The sequence below is a fragment of the Mchenga conophoros genome, linkage group LG3 (genome assembly GCF_057382185.1).
Source record: "Mchenga conophoros isolate Kocher_MC1m ecotype Shallow Benthic linkage group LG3, M_conophoros_male_GT1.1, whole genome shotgun sequence".
NCBI classification, from domain to species: Eukaryota; Metazoa; Chordata; class Actinopteri; order Cichliformes; family Cichlidae; genus Mchenga; species Mchenga conophoros.
In genome coordinates this window covers 30895478-30914486 of record NC_140528.1, presented here as the reverse complement: position 1 = coordinate 30914486, position 19009 = coordinate 30895478, and the positions used below count along the sequence as shown (strand labels likewise).

Genomic DNA, 19009 nt, shown 5'->3' with positions numbered 1-19009 from the left:
TGATTACGCTGTTGCGGTCAGACGGCAGAAGGTCTGTTATGATGTGTTTGCTAACAACTAGCCGAACTTATTCAATGAAAGACAGTATTTCCGACTGGAGCGGGAAAATGGCAAGGTATGAGATAGTAGACTGGAAGAGTATTAGTGTGAAGCTGCAGGTGGATATGGAACTGGGATTGACGGTGTTACCATTATGCGTAGAGACGAGATATAGATCTGAGCCGCAGTTATTTATGGATCAGAAAGAATTGTATAGGTATGAGTGGTTTCCCAAAATATGTTGTGAAATACTTGGGTATGTCATAAGGATAACAGACATTTAAAGAATACCCAATCACAATGACTGAAGATTCGGATTACAAATTACATGATTTTGAAAATAATATCGATCCAGAAAGAAATGTCTTTAATGCAATTAATGTTACATGCGAGTATTATACTGAGAATCAATTTAGGGATAATGTTGACTTAGGCAATACATTTTCATTAATTCATTTCAACTGTAGAAGTATCTATAAAAGTTTTGTTCTGATCAATGATTTTTTGAATAATCTGAAAGGCAAGTCTAAAGTGATAGCACTATCAGAAACATGGATAGATGAGGAAAGGGGTTGGGACTTTCACATTGATGGGTATGAATTATATCATATAAATAGATCTAATAAGAAGGCAGGAGGTATGGCACTTTTTGTTGATAGTGATTTGAAATGTAAACAGGTTGAATATATGTCTGTGGCTATTGATGATTTAATGGAGTGTGTGACAGTAGAAATAGAAATGGAAAGAAAGAGTAATATAATTGTTACTTGTATGTATAGGAGGCCTGGGACACTGATAGAAACATTCACAGATGTAGTAGAAGTTTTATTGAGCAAGGTAAAGGGAAATAAGCCATTCTGTATTTGCGGTGATTATAATATTGAATTTTTAAAAATGTCCAATCATAAGGCATCATGAGATTTTTTTGAGTTATTATGGGGAAGAGGGTTCTACCCTCTGATTACTAAACCTAGTAGACTAACTGGAAAGTCAGCTACTTTAATTGATCACATTTTCATTAATTGCTTGTAAAGCAACATTATAAGTGGCCTTGTCATAAATGACATAAGTGATCATTTACCTGTTTTTGTTACTTTAGATTATAAAATGACACTAAAGGAGGAAGTGTGTCTGGACAGATATATGAGAATTAGAAAATGATGATGCAATAAATAAGTTCAGGTAAGATCTTATGAAAGAAGACTGGAATGAGGTTTATGTAAATGACGTCAATACTGCATACGAGGCATTCTTAAATATTTATTTGTTTTTTTATGAAAATCACTGTCCACTGGTATTATATCAGTAAAAGAAAAAGAAAACTACTGGTAAACCATGGATAACAAAAGGACTAGAAAATGCATGTAAAAAGAAAAATAAACTGTATAGAGATTATATAAAACTTAGAACAAAGCCTGCTGAAATGAAACATAAAGTTTATAAAAATAAGTCAGTATTAATTATCAGAAAGGCCAAGAAAGAGTATTATAATAGATTATTTTACAAATAAAAAAATAATGTTAAGGGTACGTGGAATATCTTTAAAAAAGTATTGGGTAATAAACATACATCCTTAAATTTACCTACTTACTTTAATAAGAAAAATAAGGTCGTACGTGATATGAATGAAGTGGTAAATGAATTTAATTTTTTTTTGTAAATATTGGGCCTAACCTGGCAAACTTAATTAGAAAACAGGATGATTTAGAATGGGATGACGAATGGAATGGTACAGTTTATGTTTTTAGGGGAAATCACTGATAAAGAAATCATAGCTATTGTAGCAAAATCAAAAAACAAGACATCTACTGACTGTGATGGCTTAGACATGGTCATCGTAAAAAAAACCTTGGATTGTATAATCAAACCTCTCTGTTATATTTGTAATCTCTCATTTTATAAGGGTGTATTTCCTGACCGAATGAAAGTGGCAAAAGTTATCCCTCTCTATAAATCAGGAGACAGACATAGTTTTAATAATTATAGACCAGTATCATTGCTATCACAGTTTTCTAAAGTGCTTGAAAAACTCTTTGCACAAAGATTTGATAGCTTCATTGACAAACATCAACTGTTAAGTGAAAGTCAGTAGGGCGTTCGACGGAACACATCAACAGCAATAGCATTAATGAATGCTATTGAAGACATTTCATCAGCAACACATAATAATAAATATACTATAGGGGTATTCATTGATTTAAAAAAAAAAAAAGCTTTTGACACTAGGCAACACTCCATCTTCTTTTCTAAGTTAAGTACTTATGGTGTGAGAGGAATAGTGTTGAACTGATTAAGCAGCTATTTAGATAATAGGTTTCAGTATGTGCAGTGTTTAGGCAATTCATCTGATAGAATGAAAATAGAATGTGGGGTCCCTCAAGGTTCTGTTTTAGGACCAAAACTTTTTAATTTATATATAAACGACATTTGTGATGTGTCAAAAATGTTAAATTTTGTTTTGTTTGCAGATGATACAATTTTTATTGTTCCGGAGAAAACTTGAAAGAATTGGCTAAAATTATGGTTATTGAAATGAAAAAAATTTTTAAAAAATGGTTTGATGTAAATGAGTTATCGCTGAATTTGAAAAAAAAATAGTTTATGATATTCGGAAAACGTGTAAAGGAGGAAGAGGTAGTATTATCTATAGAGGGAGTATTAATTGAAAGAGTGACAGAATTCCATTTTCTGGGTGTAATAGTGGACGACAAGTTAACATGGAAATCACATATTGAACATGTTAAAAAAAGTTGGCTAAAAGTATTTATATCCTGGGTAATGTAAGATATATATTAGATTACAAGACAATGAGAATATTATATTTTTCATTGTTTCTACCCTATCTGAGTTATTGTGTTGAAGTATGGGGGAATACATACGTGACTAATATGAAACCATTAAATTTATTACAGAAGAGAGCGCTTCGAATTATGCATAATGTTAAATATAGAGAACACACTAATAGTTTGTTTATAAAATCGAAATTATTAAAACTAGAAGATATAGTGAAATTACAGACATTGATTATTATGTTTAGGGCAAAAAATAAAACACTACCTCTTAAGTTACAAAGTTTATTTGTATTGTGTTTGGAAAATGGGACCGGCAGAAGGAAGTTTTATTTTAACCATCGGTTTGCTCGAACCACACAAAGGCAAATGTGTCCAAAAGTCATAGGCATAAGAAACTGGAATTCTCTCAATGATCATCTTAAGTGTTGTACAAATGTTTCTCAATTTAAAATCTGCTATAAGAATAAAATGATGAACCAGTATGAAAAAGTTGAAAATAACATAATTTAATTGTAGAAAAAATTATCCTTTTAGTTTGATATTTAGTGGTATTGCTCATTGTTGAGTATATTGTTCTGTTTGGTTTGTTTTGTTATGTGCAGAATATTGTCAGAGTGTAATTTTGGTTGCCTACTTGTATTGTCACAGATAGGGGTCACGTGTTAATAAGAATTTATTCTTCTTCCTGCTCCTTTTCATGCATGGAAACAGTGTTACTTTAATTGAAAGGAAGGTTGTGTATGGGAAATGAATTACTGCTGTACCATGTGTGAAACAAAATAAATAAATAAATAAATATTATCATGCTGTTTACAGCTACATGAATGTGATTTATTACTATTACTGAAGGTCCGCGGCTCGTAGCCAAACCCAGCTTTACTTTGTTGTCTGGGTCAAGTTTGCTAGTGAGAGACAGAGAAAGGCGTTGAAAGGCTGCTTCAACTGAACTAATTATTTCAGAGGAAAACAGGAACACAGTGTACAGTCGAGTCTTAATAGCTTATTTTTCCGGTCGAGTGAACGCTGGCGCGCCTGGCTGCCGCTGCTCACCGGTTATTTTTATTTCTATCTTATCTTATCTTATTATCTTATTTTTGAAGTTGCTGACGACAATTTAAATCAAGTATCTAACTTGTTTTCGCAATATTTACGGGCTTCTATTGCTTGCGCTGCAGCTATCAGCGGTCTCTCCGTTTGTGTTCAGTGCTCGGCCCTGATTAAGATTGCGGATCCACAGGGTGTTGGTGTGGCTCGTGCTCACCTGGGGTTTTTTTTTCCATCATTCATCACCCGGCGACAGCTCTTCTCCAGTATTCTGCTACGGAACTTTTACGGCTCCGTTTTTGCCTGGCTATCTCTCCACCGGTGGCTCTATACTTCTACCCGGACATCACCTTCCAGCCCCGCCGCAGGTATATCCACCGAGGGCTTCGGCGGAAGTTCAACATCAGTGACACTAACTCAATATTTTCCATCTGGTCAAAAACTCGTCGTCCTCCCTGCAAGACTGACCGGGCTATTGACCACAGTGTGCTGGCCTACCTGGCTAGATCAACTACGCCTACTATCAGGCATGGTAACTCCAGGATCAAGTTTGGTCTATTAAACATCCGCTCTCTCACTGGTAAGGGACATCTCGTCCATGATCTCCTCTGTGATCGTAAGTTGGACTTTCTTTGTTTGACTGAAACATGGCAACTGCCTAATGACTTTGTTTCTCTCAACGACTCTACTCCATCTGAGTTTGTTTACACCTGTCAACCTCGCATCTCGGGGAGGGGTGGAGGTCTCGCGATAATTCACCGGAGGCACTGGAAAGTGCTCCCTGTCTCTGCCCCTCCCTCCCATTCATTTGAATACACTGCACTACAGCTCCCTGGATCTACCCCCACCATCATATGTACTGTTTATCGGCCACCAAAGCCAAACAAGGAGTTTTTAAATGAATTTTCTGCTCTTCTCACTCATTTTTCTGTACTTTCTCCAAATCTGATCATTGCTGGTGACTTCAACATTCATATGGACAATAATAAAATCCCTCTTTCCAGAGATTTTACCTCCTGCCTGGAAAGTTTTGGGCTTCTACAGTACATAAAATTTCCTACTCATTCCAAAGGTCATATCCTGGATTTGGTCTGTTGTTCTGGCATTACCCCCACCCATTGTAAAGCCACTTTGTTTCCCCAGTTTGATCATATGTTTATTTCTTTTGATGCAAACATAACCGCTTCCAAAACCTGTATCTCTCGTAATATCACTTTTAGGAAAATTAGTAATATCAACCCAGCTGTTTTTTCATCTGCTGTCCATGACCTTCCATCTATCCACTGCTCCTCAACCCCTCATGAACTCGTTTGTCATTATAATGTCAACCTTCATAACCTTCTTAACATATTTGCTCCCCTTAAACATCGAACTGTCTCATTTTCCCGTTCAGCTCCATGGTTTACCTCCGACCTGCGTCACCTTAAAGCTAAAGGACACCAACTCGAACGTCTATTCAAGAAAACCGGACTTACTGTACATAAAGAAATGCACAATGATCATGTTTTGTTCTATAAGGACTGCATTGCCTCAGCCAAATCTGCTTACTACTCTGGTTTAATTAGTTCTAATGAAGGTAACTCCAGGTCCCTCTATTCGTTGTTCAGTAAAATTACAAAACCTCCTGACACATTCCCCTCCCAGATGTATTCTGTTGATTTTTGCAATTCTCTTATCTCTTTTTTCACTTGTAAAATCTCGGACATTCACTGTCAACTTAACTCTTTAGGAGCTCCTGACTCTGAAGCAGACTTCCTGGTTCCCCCACTGTCTCCCTGTCAGTTATTCCCAAGCTTTACTCTTCCCTCCATAACTGATGTATCTAATCTCATTAAAAAATCTAAGTCATCCACCTGTCTACTTGACCCTCTCCCTACTGTTTTAGTTAAAGCCTGTCTTCCCTCGTTAGCACCTCTCATAACCAATATTATTCATTCCTCCCTGAACACTGGGATTGTTCCTGAAGCACTGAAAAAGGCTTCTGTTATTCCAACTCTCAAAAAGCCTGGTGCAGACCCCAATAACTTTGATAATCTTCGCCCTATATCAAATCTCCCCTTTATTTCAAAAATTCTTGAAAAAGTTGTCGCCGCCCAGCTTCATTTACATCTTAATGACCATAATCTCTATGAACAATTTCAATCTGGTTTCCGCCCCAATCATAGCACAGAAACTGCTCTGTTAAGAATTACCAATGACCTTCTGATGGCAGCTGATTCTGGTCTCCTATCCATTCTCATCCTCCTCATCCTCATCTTAGTGCGGCATTTGATACCATTTCTCACAATATTCTCCTGAACCGGTTAGCTTCCATCGGTATTAGTCATACCCCACTTACCTGGTTTACCTCCTATCTCTCAGACCGCACTCAGTTTATCCAACTTAAATCCCATTCTTCAACTCTCTGTCCTGTGTCTGCTGGTGTGCCCCAGGGTTCAGTATTGGGGCCTCTTTTATTCATTATTTATATGCTTCCTCTTGGTTATATATTTCGAAAATATAATATAAATTTTCACTGTTATGCTGATGACACCCAGCTCTACCTTTCTTCTAAACCCAATTCATCCCTCCCACCTACCTCCCTCTCAGACTGTCTTATTGAGATTAGATCTTGGTTCTCCTCCAATTTCCTCAAACTTAACAGTAATAAAACCGAAGTTTTACTTGTTGGTACACCATCTATCTTAACCAAATCCCACAGCTTTTCCATTAACGTTGAAAATTCTCCCACCCTTCCCTCCCCTCAGGTTAAGAGTTTGGGTATCATACTTGATAATACTCTTTCATTCCAGTCTCACATTAATTACATAACACGGTCTGCTTACTTCCATTTACGTAATATTCACCGACTCCGTCCCTTCCTCACTCCCCATGCTGCTGCCATCCTTGTCCATAGTCTTATTACGTCCCGTAATGATTACTGTAATTCCCTCCTTTTTGGTCTCCCTAAAAAGTCCCTTCATAAACTTCAACTTCTTCAAAATTCTGCAGCTCGGGTCATAACTTACACTCCGCTAAGTGCTCATATTACCCCAGTTCTTCAGCAGCTTCACTGGTTGCCCATAGAAGCCAGGATAAATTTTAAAATCTTACTTCTTACATACAAGTGTATCCATAAATCTGCTCCTTCATATTTGTGTGACCTACTCCATATCACCACTGTTTCCCGCCCTCTCAGATCATCATCTGCCATTCATCTTACTGTTCCGTCCTCACACCTTATTACTATGGGGAACAGAGCTTTCAGTCGCTCTGCTCCTCGGCTCTGGAACTCTCTTCCTCCTGCACTAAGAAATATTGACTCCCTCTCTATATTCAAGACACAGCTCAAAACACATCTGTTTAAACTGGCTTATTCGCTTTAATGCTGATTTTATTTGTTGTCACGCTCTGTTTTGTAATTTTAACTTATTTTATGTATTTTATGACTATTGTTCCTTTATTAATTGTGTTTTTGTAAGGTGTCCTTGGGTTTCTGAAAGGCGCCCTCAAATAAAATGTATTATTATTATTATTATTACTTACAACTGGGCTCATCAGGCACTCTTTTTGGCTGCAGTGGTTATTATTATATTTACATGCTTCCAGCTCCCGTTTCTGCTGGGTGACAGCTCGTACTTTTCCTTTTTCTCCCTCCTCACACTCAGAGGTGGGTAGTAATGAGTTACATTTACTCCGTTACATTTACTTGAGTAAGTTTTTGAAAAAAATGTACTTTTAAAGTACCTTTTTTGCACAATACTTTTTACTTTTACTTGAGTACATTTGTAAAGAAGAAACGGTACTTTTACTCCGCTACATTTGCAAAATTTGAGTCGTTACTTTTTAAAAAATAATTAGTTTAGCAGCAGCACGGTGGCACGGTGGTTAGCACTGTTTTGCCGCACAGCAAGAAGGTCCTGAGTTCAATTCCACCATCAGGCCGGGGTCTTTCTGTGTGGAGTTTGGATGTTCTCCCCATGTTTGCGTGGGTTCCCTCCGGGTACTCTGGCTTCCACCCGCCGTCCAAAGACATACAGCTTGTGGGGATAGGTTAATTGGATAATCCAAATTGCCACTAGGTGTGAATGTGCGAGTGAATGTGAGTGCGAATGGTTGTCTGTCCCTGTGTGTTGGCTCTGCGACAGACTGGCGACCTGTCCAGGGTGTACCCCGCCTCTCGCCCTATGACAGCTGGGATAGGCTCCAGCGCCCTCCACAACCCTGAAAAGGATAAGCGGAAGCGAATGGATGGATGGAATTCGTTTAACACATTAGATAACATGCTGCCAGTGGAGTTCCCGGTAACCTTTTTACCAATCAGATGTGGACATGCAGTCACATGACCAGTTTGAAACTGTGGCGGGCAGAGCCACCCAAGCGTATCAAAGTAGTGGACACACGGAAAGAAGAAACACATTGTCATGGTCCTGGGTCGGTGACCCAGCGCTTTAAGTTTATTATTAGCATTTTCCAGTTTATTATCATGATTATTGTTGTTGTTTGAGTTCTACGTGTTGTATTCGGTCTGCCTCTGAGTCTGCGTCTGTATCTGTCTGTCTATGGTGTCACCCCATCCGTTTGTGAATCTGTCTGTTTAGTTCAATGTCTTGTCTGGTTCCATGTGTCGGAGTTTCCTGTCTTATTGTGAAGGTTTGTGTCGTATGTGAGTGTGCTCAGTTTATGTTTCCCCTGTCTCGTCAGCTGTGATTTCTCCCAGGTGTGTTCCCCTCCTGTCTCTCATCCTTTGATTACTGCCGTCTGTGTATTTAAGCCCTGTGTTTTCCTGTGCTCCCTGTCGCGTCGTACCCTCTACTAGCTGTGTGTTCTGCTTCTATGTTCCTAGTGTTTAGTCTCCTGCTCCAGTTTAGTTTTTCCAGTGTTTCAGTCCTTGGTTCCTCTGTTCTGACTTTTGGTTTTCTTTTGGTGAGTTTAGTTTGTACGATGTTTTTCTCCAGCAATAAAGCTGCGCTTTTAGTTTCACTTCTGTGTTTGAGTTCTGCATTTTGGGTCCACCACTCCTGCTTGCCTGCCACACAGCAACCATGACACACATGAACACATGGCAGAGCCAATAGTCAACGCTAGAGCTGAAGAGGATGAACAGCATTTTCCTCACATACAAACAATGTTTCACTTAAAAGCAGTACAACACAACAGCTATGTCTTCAGTGAGAGCCAAAACAAACCAACCTTTCAGCGTGAAAAAACTCAGCTCGTGTAACCTGAGGAAACGGTAAGTTTCCTCTAAATATCTTTTTAGCTGTGTGGTTGGTGGGGTGGGTGCAGTTTTCTCTGTGGTGGGGTTGGGTGGACTGTCCAGGGCTCTGTGGAGCCGGGGGGCGCTACTGCACTGGGCCCCGGTCTGATGGGCCTGGGCCCCCCTTCCCTGGCGGGTCGCGGAGGGTGGGAGTGCCTACTGGGGTCAGCGGGGGAGCTGGCCCCAGGGAGGGGTTACCTGCCCCTCCCTTCCTTCCCTCCCCATCTCCAGCTGCCTCCCTCTTCCCGCTCCTCCACAACCACCCACACATGCAGGGCCTTGGAGTGGGGGTATGTCACCAGGGTGCAGAGGAGGCTACCCCCCCCCCTGTCCCCTTCTGGCTGCCTCTGCCTCAATTTTATCCCACAACTTAGACATTCACATTATTCACACTCTCATTACACATACATATAGGATCTTGGGGGTGGGCACAATCACGGAGTCCAAATCACCATCAGGGTGTATACCTCACCCCTGACGTCGTTGCCCACCTCTCAATTTTAAATACACTTAGTCATTGAGGGTTAGCAGGAGGGACTATGCGCTTACCTGCTGCTCCTTGGCAGGTAGCTCCATGCCCTCCTGGGTTTTAATTGCACCTTAGAACACATATGCATCAACACTACAATGAGCGGGTGGAGGGAGGTTTGGAGTCTTCTCCCACCCCCATTCTCTGCGGCCTGCTGGAGCGGGAGGGCTAGTAGGAGGAGTTGGCCGTCCGACTGCGGTCTGGGGTGTGGGGCCTCCCTGCTGCTGCGGAGTCGGGGTGGTCTGCCTCTCCCCACCGCAGGGAAAAGGGTAACACCACCTGGGTCTGGGTGCAATTCCCCCCTCCAGGGGCAAGGGTACCTAGACCCGGTTTGTAGAGTACGCTTGGGGAGTGTGATTGTGTGTACAGCGTTTCTTTATGTCTGTCTCCACGTTGGTTGAGTGTGGAGTGAGTGCATATGAGAGCATGAGGGTGGGAATGGATGTTTGTGTCTGTGTGTGCCTGTATGTCTGTGTCTATATGTCAGGTTGGGTATCAGACGCCACCTCTCTGGGGACACCTCAGGCCCTCCAAGGTTTGGAGGCCTATCTCCACCCACCACCACTTCCCCTGCCGGTGGCGGACTCCCTCAGGTGTCGGTGTGTTGGTGGTTCTTTGTGTCTGGGGGTGGGCGTCCGGGTACACACCGGCTCACTCCTTGGCGGCCGCTTGTCGGGGCCTGGGGCCTGGGGCTCGCTCGGGCCCCTTTGGAGGTGGGGTGCCCCCGGCCTCTCGGCCTAGGGCTCGGTCACTCAGGCGCAGCTGGGGGCCGGCGGAGCTCACGGGCGCGTCACTGCAACCCCCCCTGGCTTCTGCTCCGCGGCTGCTGAGTGAGCCCTCATCTGGGACTCTCCTCAGCTCTTACTGGAACAGTGGCGCGGCTGCCCCTCTGTTGGTCTTCCATGGTCTCTTGTGTTCTGGGGGCCTCTGGATGTCTGGAGTTTTGATCTCCTCCATACCCGCTTCACACCCTGGAGGACGGGGCTGTGGCCCCCCCACACTCCCTAGCAGATCATTACATGGAGAAACCTTTGGAATGCAAGCATGCTGATCCACACAGGTATGCACACATGGGTATTCACAGACGCGGACTAAAGCTTTCTTGGCTGCTGCCTCAAAGCACACTGTGCGCTGTCTATCTTGCGTGCTGCACAATATCGTTTATTACTTAGTAAATACTGATATCTATGACTAGCTAGTTTATTGTGATGGTGCTTTGTTTTCTCTATTATTATGTTGCTCTTTGTTGTTTGCTGTCTCCTCTGTTTGTTTGTTTGTTTGTTTGTTTGTTTGTTTGTTTTTTCTCCATACAGGTGACCCAGGAGTTTTTTTTTTTTGTCTCTCTTCCCCCCCCTTCTCACCGTCTCTTCTCCCCTTGGGTTTTCTTTCTTTCTCTCCCCCTCTCTCTCTCATTCATTCCCCCTGTCCTATTTAAAAAAAAAAAAAAAAAAAATGACAAAGGATGAAATGAAGCTCTGCCATCACGTAATGTCGCATACTGCTGTTTCTGATGTCATTTAAAAAAAAAAAAAAAAAAAAAAAAAAAAAAAATATATATATATATATATCTTTTTAGCTGTGGTTAGCTGGATGTCAGTCTTATGTTACAGCAGCTGTGTCGAGCTCAAGCTGGGAGTCATATTTTTGGCGCTACATTGTAGTGAGATAAGTTTGCTTTGTGAAGCTTCGGCTGTCCTTTTAACTGCTCGCTGGTTAGCTAGCGTGAGCTATAAGCTAACAGATAGCCTGGTTAATGACGCTAGAGTTCCACGCACATGTTAACACAGCTTGTCTCTACTGCTTTAACTGTTAAAACAGCTAAAACAGTTAAAACAGCACTTCTGCAGGTGACAGGGTTTATTATGTGAAACAGCAGCTCGTTTAGTTTAAACAGTCTGATTTAAGCTGGGCAAACACTGCGATTTTTTTCAGTCGCGTTATTCAGCTCCTGCTCAAACTGTACAATTAAATCGCAGGGGTTAGAAGTTCATAGGTCACGATGCAGGCCTGCTGCTCTGATGCGACCTGAGTGCTCAAACTGTGCGTCCATAACATGAAGCTTATCATACAATATCTGTCTTTCGCTCTCTCTGTCTTTCACTCACACACACACACACCACCACCATCAACTTTGCTAAATTACTAATGAAAAACTTTGACCAGGCAGCTGCAATTGAGCAGCAGTGTCCATCCAACTCTTTTCATGGTTGTTGTAGTCGTAATAATTTGGTGAGGCCACATTGAAAAGACTCAGATACGGAAGCGTAGAGCTGCCACCCAGGCAAAAGAAAAATAGAAAAGTATATTGTTCTAACAATATACTTTTCATTTTTGTACAATATACTATCATGTTAGTGCAATATACCTTTCACGTTTGAACAATATAATATCACGTTATTACAATATACATAATTATCACGTTCGTACAATATAAATATTATATAGGCTACATCGCAGCTCCAGTCACGGCTTCCATCACTGTCTTTCTTGTCTTTTCCCAGAGTAACAGCCAAACAGGAGGATCCATTGGCTAGCACTGCTTAGCCTTGCACGTGTTCTTATTTTAAACTTAAACTGGAATTCATTGCAAACTGTTTGTGCAGGATATTGCTTTTCTACAAGAGTTAGTAAAAAACATCTCCAGTGGGATCAAATCTTCTTGCCAAACATCTGCAGCTTGGCAGTGTTTACAGCACTATAATGACCAGACCTAATTCTTTTGAAAACAATACATCTTTTCACAGGTTTCAACTTCATCAGACATCACCTAGACACAGAGCTGGATGAGGCCAGCACAAACAGCAGCCTATTCGACGAAGATGATGGATCCATGGGGTCAGGAAAGCAAGAAGCAGGGGAGCTGGAGAGGTACCTTTCATGTCCATTCACTGGAGGTGTGGATCTATTGCATGGCGTCCCTCACATCAAGAAGTTGTCGATCAAAATCAATACAGCTCTTCATCTTGATGCATTCTCAATCATCCAGGAAAGTAAATCTCCAAAAGTTGATTCTGTTCATCTGGACGTAGCGTTTTGTGGGAGAAACGTTTCGTCACTCATCCAAGTGACTTCTTCAGTCTCAGCTGACTGCAGGTTTCAATTTTATAAACCGTACATTTGCATAATGACTGAAACCAGCCCACTGAAGGAACAATGGGCTGGGAGGTCAGTTCCCTAATCTTAATTATGCAAATTCTCATGACCATTGATCAACAACCACTGACCAAAACCCACTGATCAAAGACCACTGATCAATGGCCATGAGTACCATTCACAGAGAGTTGGGGAATGGCTGTAATCACAGCATTCTAAGATGGCGTAAATGGCCTCCTTGACTCCGTGCTCAAACCAGCTCAACTCAAAACATGTATTCCCTTACTCCCCAACACTGACAACAATACATAGTATTAGGTAGTATTTTATCTTTCAAGTGTTATTGGCCATAGTGTAATTTTATTATTTAGTTGCTTGTAAGGTTTACTTCACTGTGTTGAAAAGTACTTCTAAATAAAACGTTATTTTATCCATTTATTGTTTTTGGCCTGGGCAGCTGCCAAAATCTCACTATTTTTTCTAAAATACTGAGAAGTGCTTGATATTTGCAGATGTATTTGCAGTTCAAAGGAAAGTTTGCTCTACTTTCTGAGCCAGAACCCAGCTGGGAGATGACTGTGAACAGAATAGATATAAAAGTAGTTGTTGTACATGTACAGACCATAAATATGGAGTCCAGGTGTGTTTGATGATTTTGGGCAGACTGACCACTGGGAACCTCTGAGCTCTCCTGGTCCACTCTGTGGAGGAATAATGAAGAGTCCGAATAATACAATAAAACATTCCAACCCATAATGCAACCTGCTGGTGCTCTGCACTAAAAAAATAAAACAAAAAAAATTATATATATATATATATATATATAAATAAATGTTGTTTTATTTATTTATTTTTTTAATCTAAAGAAATGCAAAACTTCTACTTGATAATGCCTAGGGGTCTGATGGTAGCATATCTGACACAAAGACATCCTGTCAGTTATCTAATCTTAACATTCTCTTGTTATTGTAATATTCTCTTTATATCTGAACATTAACAACAAGCAACTCTAATCGGTGTAAATATCAAAACCCTGACAACAACTGCTGAATAGAGATTTTTGATTTTGTAAAAACACTGTTCCCTATTAGAAGACCATCAAGGGAATAGTTCACCCTGCCCGGGATAGGGTTACCAGTGGCCTGCGCTAGAGCCAGGCTCAGGGAGGGTGCCCGAGGGTGACCTTCTGGTCGCTGGGCCTTAGTCCATGGGGCATGGTGAGCACCGCCCGAAAAAGGGACATGGGCCCATCTTCCTGCAGGCCCACCACCCGCAGGAGGCACCATAGGGGTCGGGTGCATTGTGAGCTGGGTGGCGGCCTGGAGCGGAGGTCCTGGCAGACCAATCCCCAGCTTCCAAGACTGGCGATTGGGAATGTCATTTCTCTGGTGGGGAAGAACCCTGAGTTAGTGCATGACGTTGAAAGGTACTGGCTAGACATAGTTGGGCTCACTTCAATGCACGGCTTGGGCTCTGCAACGAGTCTCTGGGAGAGGGGCTGGACTCTATCTCAGTCTGGATTTGCCCCTGTTGAGAGGTGGTGGGCTGGGGTGGGTATCCTAGTATCTCCTCGGTTTGCTGTCTATATGTTGGGGTTTCTCCCAGTGGATGAGAGGGTTTGTTCCCTGCACCTCCGGGTCAGGGAACGGGTCCTGTCGTCTGCTCTTATGCGCCAAGTGGTGGTTCAGAGTACCCAGCCTTCTTGGAGTCCCTGGGTGGGGTACTGGAAGGTGCTCTGCCTGGGGACTCAGTTGTTTTACTGGGAAACTTCAATACTCACGTGGGCAGTGACAGCAAGACCTGGAGGGGTGTGATTGGGAGGAATGGCCTCCTGGATCTGAACACGAATGGTGTTTTGTTAGTGGACTTCTGTGCAAATCACAGTTTGGCCATAACGAACACTTTGTTCGAACATAAGAGTGTCCATAAGTGTATGTAGCACCAGGACGCTTTAGGCCGCAGGTCAATGATCGATTTTTTTAATTGTATCACCAGACCTAAGGGCACATGTTTTGGACACTTAGGTAAAGAGAGGGGCTGAGCTGTCAACTGGTCATCACCTGGTGGTGAGTTGGATCACGTGGTGGGGGAGGACCCTGGACAGACCTGGCGCACCTTAACTTACAGTGAAGGTGTGCTGGGAATGGCTAGCAGAGGCCATGGTCCACGAGATCTTCAACACACACCTCAGGCAGAGCTTCAACAGGATTCTGAGGGAGACTGGGGACAGTGAGTCTGAATGGACCATGTTAGGAATTTCCATTGACGAAGCTGCTGCACTGTGTTGCGGCTGCAAGGTGGTTGGTGCCTGTGGTGGTGGTAAGGCACCAACCAACCACCAACCAAGGCAAGGTGGTAAGGTCTTGTATGTCTTCCATTTTCTGATGATTGCTCCCACAGTTGATTTTTTCACACCAAGCTGCTTGCCTATTGTAGATTCACTCTTCCCAGTCTGGTGCAGGTCTACAATACTTTTCCTGGTGTCCTTCGAAAGCTCTTTGGTCTTGGCCATGGCGGAGTTTGGAGTCTGACTGTTTGAGGCTGTGGACAGGTGTCTTTTATACAGATGATGAGTTCAAACAGGTGCCATTCATACAGGTAACGAGTGGGGGACAGAAAAGCGTCTTACAGAAGACGTTACAGGTCTGTGAGAGCCAGAGATTTTCCATGTTTGAGGTGACCAAATACTTATTTTCCACCCTAATTTACGAATAAATTCTTTACAAATCCTACCATGTGAATTCATGGATTTTTTTTCCACATTCTGTCTCTCACAGTTGAAGTGTACCTCTGGTGCAAATTACTGACCTCTGTCATCATTTTAAGTGGGGGAACTTGCACAATCGGTGGCTGACTAAATACTTTTTTGCCCCACTGTATATAGATACAGAATATACAATATGGATAAATAGGATTGCTCATTTGGGTGAGTATATTGCACAGTGATTATTGCACAGTCGAATATAAGAAAAAAAGACAAAACGAAAAACTAATATTGCAAATATTGCACAGTGTAAAAAAGCACCTACAGCTCAGTTATTCCCGCCCTCCCTTGTCCCCATGCTTCGCCTCCCTCTCCCCTCCAGTGAGGAGTTAAACAGTCTGATGGCGTGTGGGACAAAGGAGTTTTTAAGTCTGTTGGTTTTTGACTCTGGGAGAAGCAGCCTGTCGCTGAATAGGCTCCTCTGATTGTTTACGTCCGTGTGCAGAGGATGCCCGGCATTGTTCATAATGTCCATCAGTTTCTTTAATGTCCTCTTCTCTGCCACTGTCACCAGAGTGTCCAGCTTCATGCCGACCACAGAGCTAGCCTTCCTGATTAGTTTCTCCAGCCTGGATGAGTTCTTCTTTGCTGTGCTGCTCCCCCAGCACACCACGCCATAGAAAAGTACTCCTGCAACCACCGACTGGTAAAACATCCTCAGGAGCTTCGTGCAGATGTTGAAAGACCTCAGCCTCCTGAGGAAGTACAGTCGGCTTTGGCCTTTTTTATTCAGGTGCTGCGTGTTGCATGTCCAGTGCAGTTTGTTGTCCACCCAGAGCCCAAGGTACTTGTATGTATTGATCACCTCCACCTCCTCTCCCTCTATCTGAACTGGCAGTGGACCTGGTGTGGACGTCCCACAATCCACAACCAGTTCCTTGGTCTTTGAAGTGTTGAGTTGCAGGTGGTTTGTGTGACTCCATGCGACAAAGTTCCTCACCAGACTTCTGTACTCCTCTTCCTGGTCATCCCAGATACACCCCATGATGGCCGTGTCGTCTGCAAACTTCTGAATATGGCATAATTCAGAGTTATAGCAGAAGTCAGAGGTGTACAGGGTGAAGAGAAGAGGGGACAGCACAGTTCCCTGTGGTGCTCCTGTGCTGCTGACCACAGTGTCCGACGTGATGTCTTTCAGCCTGACGTACTGTGGTCTGTCAGCTAGGTAGTCGGAGATCCAAGCGACTAGGCAGGGGTCCACCTGCATCCTGTTTAGTTTCTCCTGGAGCAGACAGGGCCAGATTGTATTAAAGGCACTGGAAAAGTCAAGAAACAGGATCCTGACCGTGCCTTTTCCCTTGCCCAGGTGTGAGTGGGCTCTGTGTAGGAGGTACAGGACGGCATCCTCCACTCCGACATCTGCCTTGTAGGCAAACTGTATTGGGTCCTGGGCATGGTGTACCTGTGGTCGGAGGAGGTTGAGGAAAAGCCGCTCCAGAGTCTTCATAAGATGTGACGTCAGTGCCACCGGTCGGAAGTCATTCAGCTCATTGGGACGGTTCTTTTTGGGGACCGGGACGATGCAGGATGTGTCATGTTGATGCTTCTAGTATTGCGTTCACCTGGTCCTGTCAGTTAATTTGCATCAGCTGTGTTTCCCTTCTGGTCCTTGTTCCCTGTGTGTTTGCTTGTCCTTCAGTGCTCGTTGTCATATCACACCACCGTTCCTGCCTTTTTGTTTCGTTCATGTGCCATTTTGAGTTTTGCATTTTGCTTTTCTTTTGAGTTCACTTCTGACTCCACAAGTCCTGCACTTGGGTCTTTTTTCCTGCCTGCCTACACACAGTTCTGAATCTGATGAAGAAATTTTAAATATTAAGACGTCTCTGCAGTTTGCTTGTTTTATTTATTTATTTATATCTGTATTTCTTATGTCCCTCCCTGTCCCCCTTCTCTAGATAGATAGATCAAATAAGACGTCTTTCAGTCAGTTACTTTCTGTTTTACTTTACATTTTTGAATAAAATGTTGTTGTTTTTTTGCATATTTCACTTCCTGTTTGTTAAAGTGTATTTTCAGTTGTTTACAAACCAAAGGCTTGTTTTTAAGAGACAGTTTAAATGGGATTGAGGGAATGATGTGTTTGCACTGCAGTTTATATCCAACAACATCAAGCAGTTGAATCAAAGAGTTCATGTTATTAACAGCTCACCTCGCTGCAGCAGACTGAGGCTGGGATTTAAATTCAATGGGGTCATCTTTAGACCGATCACTCTTTAAGGACACAGAGCTGGGTGCAGGTCCTATGATCCTGTTAGAGGAGAATAATGTGTTTTTCATTTGCAGCCACAGAAGCTGATGAAGACTTACAATACCTTCATCATCCCAAATAGAAACATTTTTGCAGGCTGAGCATGAGCTGAAGGAAACTCCAAACTAGTCTTGGCAGTCTAAGAAAAGAGCTCCACTTAGAGGTAAACACAGTCATTTACACTGTGCAGGACTGTTGATGGTCCTACTGTGAGCAGCAGGAGTTTAATGTTGGACATGTTTTATAGGATGAAAGGAATTCTTTGCTCAGTGACTTTCTTTGAGATGCAGTTTAGATACCAGGAAACAACATCAAGCAGTTCATTTAAATCAGGCACCAGACTGACATCAAAGAGTTCATGTTACTAACAGCTCACCTCTCTGCAGCAGACAGAGGCTGGGATTTAAATTCAATGGCTTCATCTTTAGACCAATCACTCCTTAAGGACACAGAGCTGGGTGGAGGTCCAGGTTGGTTCCTGTGAATAATGATGTAGCAGTGATGTGAGTGCTGAGCTGTGACATGGAGAAGAGTCATGGACATTTAGAGATGGTCATCTCACCTCTGAGCTTTGGTCTGGCTCTCATGTTCCCCACACCGAGTGCTTTTAGAGGGAGGGACTCCCTCCTCTCTGTCCTCACACTGATCCATGCTGCTCAATTCAAATCAGCTCACACACACTTTCTACCTTCACCTGAAGAGGAAACACAAATCATTCATGTGCACATCAACTGAAATCTTCCTTTCCATCATGTGTGCTGTCCAAATATCAGCTGCTTCTTTCCTGCTTCATCTCCCTGTCAGCTGAATGCGGTCAGACAGCAGTGAGGTGAACAGAGAGTGAAAGTGTGAGGCAGAGGAAGTTGCAGATAGATAGATAGATAGATAGATAGATAGATAGATAGATAGATAGATAGATAGATAGATAGATAGATAGATAGATAGATAGATAGATAGATAGATAGATAGATAGATTCACTGATCCACACTGCAAGACCAGACTTACCAACCTGTGCACTGCCTGGATTGATTACAAGAAGGCCTATGACTCAATGCCCCACAGCTGGATACTGGAATGCCTAGAATTGTACAAGATCAACAGGACCCTAAGAGCCTTCATCAGGAACTCAATGGGGATGTGGCGTACAACACTAGAGGCCAACTCCAAGCCCATAGCACAAGTCACCATCAAGTGCGGGATCTACCAAGGAGATGCTCTGTCCCCACTGCTGTTCTGCATAGGCCTGAACCCCCTCAG

General features: G+C 42.7%; 1 protein-coding gene across 1 annotated transcript in view; it reads right to left on the bottom strand.

Moving 5' to 3' along the window:
- Positions 1-18445, bottom strand: part of LOC146578120 (NACHT, LRR and PYD domains-containing protein 3-like) — a 108643-nt gene extending 90198 nt beyond the window's left edge. Inside the window, exons 1-4 of the mRNA XM_085257506.1 lie at positions 18314-18445; positions 18128-18229; positions 17653-17751; positions 13359-13437 (exon numbers count right to left, since the gene is read on the bottom strand). Of these exons, the coding sequence (XP_085113632.1) occupies positions 13359-13437; positions 17653-17751; positions 18128-18229; positions 18314-18402 (369 nt within the window). The 5' untranslated portion in view covers positions 18403-18445. The remainder of the gene's footprint in view (positions 1-13358; positions 13438-17652; positions 17752-18127; positions 18230-18313) is intronic.
- Positions 18446-19009: the final 564 nt, after the last annotated feature.